The 10611-nt window shown below is 57.4% G+C and overlaps 1 protein-coding gene across 1 annotated transcript in view; it reads left to right on the plus strand.

The window, feature by feature from the left end:
• The window catches only part of ALPK3 (alpha kinase 3), a 34961-nt gene extending 24814 nt beyond the window's left edge, over positions 1-10147 (plus strand). The window contains exons 5-13 of the mRNA XM_075160673.1: positions 1935-3780; positions 4598-4745; positions 6212-6339; positions 6608-6643; positions 6766-7040; positions 7395-7483; positions 7727-7944; positions 8144-8192; positions 8340-10147. Of these exons, the coding sequence (XP_075016774.1) occupies positions 1935-3780; positions 4598-4745; positions 6212-6339; positions 6608-6643; positions 6766-7040; positions 7395-7483; positions 7727-7944; positions 8144-8192; positions 8340-8661 (3111 nt within the window). The 3' untranslated portion in view covers positions 8662-10147. The remainder of the gene's footprint in view (positions 1-1934; positions 3781-4597; positions 4746-6211; positions 6340-6607; positions 6644-6765; positions 7041-7394; positions 7484-7726; positions 7945-8143; positions 8193-8339) is intronic.
• The last annotated feature ends 464 nt before the right edge of the window (positions 10148-10611 follow it).

Below are 10611 nucleotides of genomic sequence, written 5' to 3' on the forward strand. Positions count from 1 at the left end.
CGTAGCATGCGTGTTTTCCTGGCCTTGGGACCTCGCTGGGCCTCGTGCTCAGGACTTCTCTTTTCAGCTGGATTTATCCGTAGCAGAAGGGCTTTGCAAAATGCCAGACCGTAGCCAGGCTCTGAACATCCTCATGCGCAAGAGCAGAGAAGAAACTGGATTTGCATGATGATCACTCTTGTCTAAATTTGAAATGGATGATTTTATTATATTTCTTTTATATGCCCCTAGTTTGAGCGTTTTACAATTACTTAAGGACAGATGCTTTTCTGAAAAGCTCCCAGAAAGCTTTTCTGAATAAGCTTTAGTTCGTGCACCAACGATAAGCAAATTTCTCCCAAGCCCCAAGTCCTCTTCAGCCAAAGAGATGTCCCCATTGACCAGCAGCGTTGCGAAGAGCCGCCTCTGCGCATCCATCTGTGAACCGCCAGCCCTAGGCCACCTCCAGCCCCCTTGGGCACTGGGCTGCTCAGCCCCCCCAGCAGAGGAACCAGGCTGGCCCTGCGGTTAGATTGGGCTGTGTCCGTCCCCATCCCTTTCCGTGCCAGGGAGGACCAAATACCGTGGTAAAACCCAGGGGGGTTTCACTGCAGGACATCCGTCTGTCTCTTAAAATAAAACCTTTTAAGGCTGAGCACTGGGTGCTCGGTGTTACGACACTCAGCCTGTCCAAGCGGTCTAGGGACGTGGCTCTAGGGGAACAGCAGCAGGGACATGTGGCATTGGGGGGTGCCTATGCAACCCTGTGAACTGGGGCCCTATTTCTGCACGCCCTGTGTGTGGAGACAGAAACTGCCTGGCCTTTGGCATCCTTTGGAGTCTACCGAGGAAACAGACTTGCATTTTGTGTGCAGGAATGGCCCCCTTATGCTGCTCCTCCCACCCCAGTCCTCTGATATTCACATTGACATAACAATTGCTTGGGGAAGGGCTCGCTGAGAGACTGGCATTACCTTTCCTGTTTTTTCCAAGCATTCAAACGAAGCTGAAGTGGCACAAAATAGAAGGGCTAAGTGCCACAGCCCTCCTTTCTCGTGGACCTCATTTTGGAGGCTTAAAGCTCACATAAGAGACCTCAGGAGAAAATCCTTAACAGCAGACCCTCTGGGATGAAAGGGGAACCTGTGCATGTCCTGTTCCCATGTGATTGTCCTGGTGTTGCTAGCTGAGCATCAGCCGGGCACAGCATGTATCAGTGGTATCGCTTCCTCCTCTGAGCCTTATCCTACAAAAATAGATAGTGCCCCTTGGCTGGAGAATTTCGCCAGATCTCCTCGGGATAAAGCTCAGCCGTCACAGCGGGCAGCTTGCTGAAACGTCTGCTGGTGTGCAGCTGCAGTCGGAAACATTTGAGCTTCCCGAATGTCAAAGAAACAGGATGGTCGAATAGCGCAGATAACGTCACGGTGTACAGTTTCGCTATAAATCATTTGGGCAGCGTTATCCAGATAGTGTGTGACATGCCGATCACCCCATCTCAGAGTGGAGATTGCAGATATAGTATAGTGGGAGCCCTGAGACTTAAAAAAGAGCGAGGAAATTATACAAGGTCTTGGCAACGGCTAGTGAAAACGGGAGAGTTTTGCTCCTTGGGAAGGCACCGTGTCAGAGGAGGTTGAATTAAAAGCCATTGAATGTTTTAGAGAGGCAGATCTCCTGCCTCTTTGTGCACAACCAAGGCATTGAAAGGCAGAAGAGTTGGAGCCGATTGAAAGAAAAAATGTTTTGTGCAGCATGACGGGGCTGTGGGACCTACTACTGTGGGACGATGGTGAAGCCAGGAGGCCCTGGATGAGTATCAGCGATACCAGGTTACTACTTACGATTCAAGCAGAAGCTAGGCAGTGCCATACGGTACAGATGGACCACAAGCACCGCTGAGCAGACCCAGGCAGTAAAATGATGGTAATTTTTTATTTTCTTTTTTTGACTAGGTTGCAGTGGGACAGTCTGCTCGTGACCTAAAACATCCAGTGCCCAGTCCAACCGTAGAGACCGGTCAGCAAGCCAAGAAGTTAGAGGAACTCAGGAAAGAGATGCCTGTCTGCCAGGAGACAAGGGGGGTTGGGAAAAGGACAAATCCTCGGCTGAGGCCTCAGGAGCCACCAAAGCCACCAGCACCTTCTCCAGACCACGTGCAAACCAGCAAGGAGCACCTTCCCTCTAGGAAGCAGGCAGAAGGACATTCCTGTGCTCTTGAGGGCAGGGAGACCCAACAGGGCCTGTTAAATCAAGAGGACAAAAGCCAAGGTGAGGAAGAGCCATTGCTAAAGAAATCGAGTCCTCCAGAGCCTGGAGAAAACACTCCTCTTGAGCAAATCACCCCTCAGACAGCAGACAAGGATGGGAAGAGCAAAGAGGCAGGAGCAGAGCCGTCCGGGAGCCATCCCAGTGCAGAGGGAGGAGCGGGGGGTGCAGCAGAGCCAGCTCCTGGGGCTGTGCAGAGGGAGGCGGGAGGGACACCTCTGGGACATCAGGAGACTGAAACGCCAGCTCCTGCTTCAGTTCAACTTGCCAAGGAAGAGACGCTTCCTGCTCCTGCAGCGGGGACGTCGGTGGCTCAGGAGGCACCGCTTGCAGCTGACGGCGCCCCAGGGATGGAGGCCACAGCAGGAGAGGTCCTGTCTGGAGCCCAGCTGCTGCCTCCTGCGAGCAGAGAAGCGGAAATCAAAAAGGCAGATGGATCTGCCCCACAAGAGGAGTTTTCAGTCAGCACGTTAGGGGAGGAGCGTGCCAAACCAGTGCCTGTGGGACCTCAGGGGAAGGAAGGAGGAAAGCAAACAGCCACAGCTCTGCACCAGGAATCGGCAGCACCTTCAGGCAGTTTTGAAGGAGGTGCTGAGGTTCAGCCACAAGTACCGCTGGTCCTGCCTGGCCCCGAGAGACTTCAGGAGACGTCTTTGGAGGAGAAGATGCAGCACAAAAACCTTGTTTCCTCCTTGAAGAACTATCTGCTGCTGCTTTTAAAAATGTCGGATAGCAGTAAGGATGCCACGAAAGAAGACAGTGACCCTAGAGACAAGGAGCAGCCTGATGCAGAGGAAGTCATGCTCCCAGAGATAGGCATTGCAGGCCTGAGCCCCCGCACCTCAAGGAGAGTTTTGGAAAAGGTACAAAACAATCAGCTCTTCCAGACAGCAGAGAACTTGCCTCTGACGCCCAGGACGTCCAGGCGGATCACAGGCATGATTAACGAGGAGTTCGTTACCAGCAAGGAGATGCTGGCTTGCAGGCCTGTGCCACCAAAGAGACGTATCCGGGTCGCTTCCGAGGCGGAGGGGCCACCCCAGCTCTCTGTGCCGTCCATCGTGGTGGGCAGCATGCCGGCAGCAGGAGTGGGGCAGCCTCCTAATAATATTTCCGATTTGCCTCCAGCGAGCCCTGAAAAAGAGAGCCCTGGTGACCCTCTGGCAGTGCTACCTTGTGCCACACCAGAGGAGCTTGCTTCCGGGGCCCGGCGCAAAATATACCTGCCAAAAACCAAGCAGGTGGCGGGGGAAGAGGAGTCAACCCCAGAGAGCCCAGAGCACGTGAGAAGTCCTACGGTTTCACCACGGCAATCCAGGAAGAACGTGGCCCTGTTGCAGTCGCCTGCCCTAGCTCTGTCCCCTCCCACAGAGCAGCGCTCGCCAACCCTCATGAGGAAGATGGCCACGTTGGAGGTTCCTAAACTGTATGAGGAGCCCACCGGTGACAGTAGTGGTGACCACGAGGTCACTGAAGATGCTAAGCCAGAAGCACAGCCAGCAGAGTCCAAGAAAGCAAATAACCCATTTAAAGGTAAGGGAAGAGGTAATCCCCATGAAGCATGTTTCCTTGTTGCCTACAAAGGGAGCCTGACCAGCTGAGCCAGTGACAGTCAGCTGGGGCCATGTGAGTTTTGTGCCTTTGCAGGGTTTTTAGCATTGCCCTTTGGCCATGCGAAAGCCAAAAGTCTGCCCCAAGACTTCTTCCCTGGCGCAAGGAGGGCGGAGGAACGCAAGAGACAGCAAGGTTGGGACTGGCTGTTTCCACAGCCTGGACTTCGCTGGCCAAAGGAATCATATAGTCTTCTTGTTCTTGGTCTGCATGTCCTGGTCCTCACCATGCCTCATGCTGGTCGGGGGTCCAGTGGGCATCAGCCGGTGCACGTTCCTTTTCCACCTCCATGGTCAATGCTAATTTGATCCCTTGTGGCATCAAATTAGAAAAGGCATAATCCTGGTGTTGAAGTGCTTGCGGGAGCCAGGTGATACCCTCACGGAAATCAGCACTCTTGCAAAAGTAAGGGTAACCTTGATAAATCCCTACTTCAGTAGCTAAATGTTTCCTCCAACATTGCATAGTGGTTTTCTGCATTGCCTCTGGCCGAGCCCCACTAGATATTGCAGTGCTGTGCTGTTGAACGGATTTGTACCACTTGTATCCCACCGTATTTATCCAAGCGGAGCTCTGAGACCTTCCCTGGGAAAGCGATGTTATACCAGGATGTGCTGACATACCTGTGATACCCAACACCAAAGTCCTGAGCAGCAGCGCTGGGGTAGGCTGGCCTGTCCCCGGAGCTGCAGCCAGCACTGTGTGTCTCACCATCGATCTCTTTGCACCCTGTCCTTAGCTCCACAGGTGATTCGTAAGATCAGGGCAGAACAATTTTCCGATGCATCAGGAAACCTGAAACTTTGGTGCCAGTTCTTCAATATTTTGAGTGATTCTAAGCTGATGTGGTACAAGGACGAGATCCCTGTAGCAGAAGCCCAAAGGAGGTAACCTGCCAGCTCCGCCTTGTTGTAGTCCTTGTGCATAGCCCTCGGGTCGTGTGTTAAATCCAGCTCCTTGCATTTACTGGGGTGAAGATGCCCCCTCTGTGGAGGCTGCATGGGAAGCTCATTGCATGGCACGGTATGTTGTGAACTTTATCTTCTCAGTGCCCACGGAGGGAGGGATCGCCCAGACGGGGAATTGCTGCCAAATTGGTCCTATTGATGCTCCATCTGGAGCCCGGCTTAAGGGCTGATGCTTTGAGTAGCAGAGCCGTGGGGAGGGCGGAGGCTGAACCCGAACCTCAGGGAGGGCAGGGAAGGTGCTGTGCCCATCTCAGAGTCTGAGAGATGGGTGTGAGCTGCAAAACTGGGACGCCAGGTGATGCATGTGAGGGTGGCAGCTGTGCTGGGAGGGTCTGCACGCTGCACCCGAGCAGTCGCTTCCATGCAACCACCACTGGCAAACATCAACAGGGAAAAAGCAGCTCTGGCTGTGCCCTGTCTATCCCTTGGCGCTGCCCTTGCCCAGGGAGACCGTGTTCAGACAGCTGGGTGGCTTGTTGTATCCTGGGTGCTCCTTTGGGTGCATTATGGAGAGCAACTTGTGCTCAAACCCAAGGGAGCTTGTGTGGGAACATCATCCACATTGGATAGGATTTGCCTGATGCCTTTGAGCGTCCCTTGAGCTCCCTTTATAATGAGCAGACAGAAGGAGGTGCTTCTGGAGCAGAAACGACCTCCTACGGCAGATATTTGAGCTGGGGCAGATGGAGCAGGAGTGGCCATTGCCTTCTAGCTGGACAGGGCAGAGCCTGCTCAGCCAGCGGGTCTCAGGGTGAGGGTCCCTGAGGACCTCTGCGGCCCGTTGTCCCCTTGCTGTTTCACGCTGGCCATGCGGGGCAGAAACAGGCCTTTGGTTCTTGTGGAGACCCGTCTGCCCGGTGTGTCACCACCCTGGCTAGAGGGACTGCCGGAGGGACTGCCAGCCCAAAGCTTGGCGCTGCAGGCTGGAGGAGAGCGGCGGCCTGCTGATACAGAGCTCGTGCTTTGCCGTCCCTGGGAGAGGGGCAGGCTGCAGGATGGGGAGTGGTGTCTGCCCTCACTCATGAACAGCTGAAAATGAAACTGGACACCTCTGTGGCTGTTGGGGTTCCAGCCGTCCCATCCAGATGCGGGTCTGTTAGCCACACTCAGAGGCAAGTACCTTTACAGTCTGTGGCCCAATCCTGGCCAGATTTTGCAGGGCTTGCCTGGAAGATGAGCATCTTTATGAGTACAAACTGCAGGGCAGGACTCCTGGTGCCATTAGGTGCCAGGGGAGCAGCTGGGATGCCCTTGGGCTGGCTCCCATTGTAGCCCTCTTCCAGCCCTCCAAGGGCAGCAGGGTGTCACCCGCAGTGCCTGTGACAGGGCTCCCGTGTGCCCCCATGCGTCACACGGGGCTGAGGCCATGCTCCGGTTTCTTCCAGCGCTGGCGACGAGGGCCAGGCAGCCTTGGCTGTTGTGCAGGCGTCCCAGAAGGACTGCGGGGTCTACCGGTGTGTGATCAGCAACGAGTACGGCACTGACTCCACCGATTTCCTGCTCAGCCCAGAAGGTGAGGAGCCCTCAGCAGCCTGGCAGCTCTCCCAGCTGCCCGGGTGTGCCGTGGGGCGGCATGGCAAACTGCGGAGAGGGCTCGGTGCCAGCTGGAGGGGGAGCCTTGCACGCCCCATAACACCACCTCTGCGAGGTGCATCTGCCTCCGCGTGCTATTTTGGAGCGATTCATACCACCCTCCTTGCCGTCCCTTGGTGTGGAAGTGCGTGGGGCAGGGCGGGATCCTGCTAGGACCTTGACACCTCTTTGCTTTCTCTCTCCTCTAGTGCTGTCAGGGTTTATCTTGCGGGAAGAGATCGAAGGTAAGGGCCACGTGCCGACAAGCTGCAACTGCTGCCCCTTGCTGCGCAGGGGGCAGGCAGCTCTGTGGCGGGGGCAGGACATGCCTGTGTTGTCCTCCCTCACCAGCTCTTCCCTCCGCCAGTTGGAGAGGAGATCGAGATGACACCCATGGTGTTCGCGAAGGGTTTGGCTGACGCAGGCTACTGGGGGGATAAGCTCTTCGGGCGCGTGGTGAGCGAGGACGTGGAAGTGGGTGCCGGTTTCCTGCGCAAAGCCTGCCGTGCCAGAGCCATCTATGGCCTGGAGCCCATCTTTGAGTCTGGCCACACCTGCGTCATCAAAGTGCACAATTTCATTGTCTTTGGGACCAAGAATGAGAACAGCCTCATCGAGAAGAACTATGATATCACCATCCAGGTGGGCATCCTTGTGGGGCACCCTCTGCCTATCTGTCCCACACCTTCCCTGTCTGTCTGTGCCACGGTCCCCAGCTCTGTGCTCACTTTCTTTATTTCCTTCCACTTTCTGAATGCTCTGGAGGGATCGTGCCATGCTGCAGCAGGCTGGCAATGTCCTTGTTATTCTTGGCTTCAGCTCTTCTCTCTGAGCAACACGGAGCTGCTCGGAGCTTTCCCATCACTTGTCCTTTGACCACCAGGACAGGCAAACAACTGGCAGTGGTCCCAGGGGATGCCTGGCCAGGTGGGGGGTCCCACGGAGGCGTTGGTGCAAGACGGGACAGGTCTCTGACTCTTCTGTTTGCATCTCCAGGAATGTAAAATCCAGAACTCCAGCCGTGAGTACTGCAAGATCTTTGCCGCTGAGGCACGAGCTGTCCCTGATTTTGGAGCGGTGCCTGAGTAAGTAAGATGCTGCAGCTCCACTGGCTTGACATCCCGGCAAAGAATCCCAGGGGATGGTGGGAGGGTTCCCCACGGGTGCTGGGGACATCCCGAAGGGCAGCACGCTCTTCTGCTCTCAGACGGAAGGGATACTGGGGGGAAGGCAAAAGCCAGGGTTGCAGACTGTGGTGTGAATCTCCACTTGCTGCGGTGGGAGAACTCGCCAGTTGGTGCTGACCACGTCTATGCGCTCCCACGCAGGATAATTCCTCTGTACCTGATTTACCGACCGGCCAACAACATCCCTTATGCCACAATGGAGGAGGATCTGGGCGGGCCCTGCGAGCAGTACTGTGTCACCGAGAGAGATGGCAGTTTGGTGGCACGAGGTACCTCGGAGATCGTGCTCAAATGCTGCACCTTCCAGCATTGGGTCTACCAGTGGACAAATGGAAACATCCTCGTGACTGACATAGAAGGTAAAGGGATCTCCCATCTGATTCCTGTGGCCCCTCACCACCCTCTGGCCTGTGAAAGGAGGAGGAAAAGCCCCAGCCTTGCCCTCCTGCTTCTTTCCCCACGTGCCATGGAGCCCCGCTCCCAGGGCGATGACCTGCCCTTGGTGCCGGTGCCTGTCCTTCTCTGGGTGGAGACTGGTTGTCCTCCCTTTCATTGCAGGAGTGGGCTGGAAGATGACCAACGTGCGGATTGCTACCAACCTGAAAGGGTGAGTGACCCCGAGCTGTCCCCAGCTCCGCCGCTCACGTGGCGAAGGGCCATGGTGGTGAGCACGGCCAGGCTCCGTCCTCGGCTCCCTGCTCCCGCAGGACGTCTCCTGGTGCAAAGCAGAGGCTGAGGATGGCTGTGTTGGCAGGTACCAGGGGCTGAAGGAAAGCTGCTTCCCTTCCCTGCTGGAGCAATTTGCGGCTGCTCACCAGTGTAACCGCTACTGCAGCATCCTGGGCCTGAAGACGCTGGAGCCGGCCAAGCCCAAGGGCTCCAAGAGCCCCTCCATGGGTAGGAAATCTGCCCAGTCCAGCCCCCAGCTCCAGAAGAAGGGGCTGGCAAGTCCCCAGGGTACCCGCAAGGCTGCCGTGAGCCCCAAGAGCTTCCGGAGAGCTGCAGAAACAGGGGAGGCCCCGGCAGCCTCTAAACCTGGATCAGGAGAGAGCAGCAGGTCTGGCCACCCACAGTAGCCGGGAGCTGCCACGTCTGGGACCCCCCGCTCTGGACCCCGGCCCGAGCAGCCCGGAGGCAGCACGTGACGAGGCTGGGAAGGGGAGACCCTGGCAGCGGCTGCTGCCGCCGCTCTCCTCCCTTTGGGTCCCACCCCGGCCCGTGGCGCTTGCGTTGTGTGGTGTGTGCTAGTGTGAGCGGCTCGGCCGGGGTCATGGGGGGCTGTGAGCCGTGGGCAGCACGGACCCCCTCGCCAATACCTCTTTACAAGAGCTGCTGCCGGTGGTGGAGCCTGTGAGGCCATGTGCCCCTCCATGCTTGGGCTCGCTTTCCTCTCTTGACTCTCTCCGTTTGCCTTCCTTAAGGCAGGGGCCGTCAGACCTGCTCCCTTGGGATTTGCAGGTGCCGTGGCTCCTGCCTGGCTCCCCCGAGCAAACTGGGAGTCCGGGCTGCCCTCCTGGCTCCCAGCACCTCATGTCCCTCATTGTGTCCTCCGTAAAGCGACCGTGCCAAGCCCTGCCAGCGCTCTGTGCCAAGGATGTGAACCCCAACAGCGCCCAGGGGGTTTCATTTGCCTTGGCACACCGCGATTTAAAAGGTTTTGCTGCAGAGGAGTTTAGCGCTGAGCCGCAGGGCTCCTGCTACTATTGCGTGGGGCTCTGTGCGTGGCAGGGCGTGGTGTCGGTACTGGCAGCTGCACGGGGGTGGGATTTTGCACCCCTGCCCTCTCGGCCTCCCCTGCGCCCCAGGGTGAGCCTCCCACCCCCTTGCCGGGCAGATGCTGAGGGCGGCGGTGCTGCTATGGGTGCCGGCCAGCGCCACGGTAAGGATGCTCTACCTCACACGGGGCACACGGGAGCAGGGCGAAGGGAAGACCTCCCCTCCATGCCAGGCGCTGCTTTGGCACATGTGCGTATCCAGCCCACAGGACTCACCCCTCCTTGCCCGCCTGCCATACGCAGACCCCGTACACCCTGCCCAGTCCCACAGCACGACCTGGTCGTGCTTGCTTAGCATCACCCCTGCTTGGCGCACGCCGTACCCCAGTGGCAGCTAGCAGCACCCGCTCCAGATCCCACTGCCCCGCCGCCTGAGGCAGCAGCGGATAGGCAGTGATGCTCCTGCGGGAAGGTAAAGCACCCTGCGTTGCACCAAGCCTCTCTTGTGCCCGTCGGCTTGCTCAGGCGTGCGGCAGCCAGCAGAGCGTGGCAGTGTGCAGCAAGGCTTGCAAGGAGCCCCAGCGCTGCCCGCTTCGTCTTGCCGCAGAGCATTACTTTCCTTAGGGCTTTGGAGGCTGGTGCCAAGCGCCAGCATTGCCACCCTGCAACGGTGGTGTCCGAAACGGTCAGCCTGGCAGAGGAGGGAAGGGACCGGGCTGGGGGTGTGGCATGCTCTGGGGTCCTGGTGCTTTGTTGTTGGGTATTGTAAAATAACGATGTACATAACATGGCCGCGTTGGCAAATGGGTGCTCTTGAGTGCAATAAAGCGAGAAGGACTGGCCTGTTCCCCAGCGCTGTGGTCCCTGCAGAAAAGATGCACCCAAGCATGGCAGGATGGGGTGGCTTTGTGTTTGGGGGAACGAAACGCCTTTAAGTAATGGCTTTACTCCCATCCGTACCCCGTGGGGGAGAAGAGGGTGGCCGGGGCCAGACCCTAAAGCTGGCACCTGGCGGAGGCTCGGCTTGCGAGGTCTGCAGCGAACGCTGGCTATGGCGGCTGCGGTTGCGAGGTGCAGCCTGAGCAAAGCGCCTCGTGCCGTGTGGGACTGCCACGGTCAGGAGCAGAGCGGGACTGAGGGCAAGCACACGGGGATTTCCATGATTTATTTGGGAGAACTTCCCTTGTGTCCACAGGGTCAGCACCTAAGGGTGCTGGCTGCAAGGTGCACACGGCTGTCCATCATCACTGCAGCAGAGAAGACCAAATGCACAGGTCTCTGCCAGGGTTTTTTCTACCTTTGGGGCCAGGC

The sequence above is a fragment of the Calonectris borealis genome, chromosome 11 (assembly GCF_964195595.1).
Source record: "Calonectris borealis chromosome 11, bCalBor7.hap1.2, whole genome shotgun sequence".
NCBI lineage: Eukaryota > Metazoa > Chordata > Aves > Procellariiformes > Procellariidae > Calonectris > Calonectris borealis.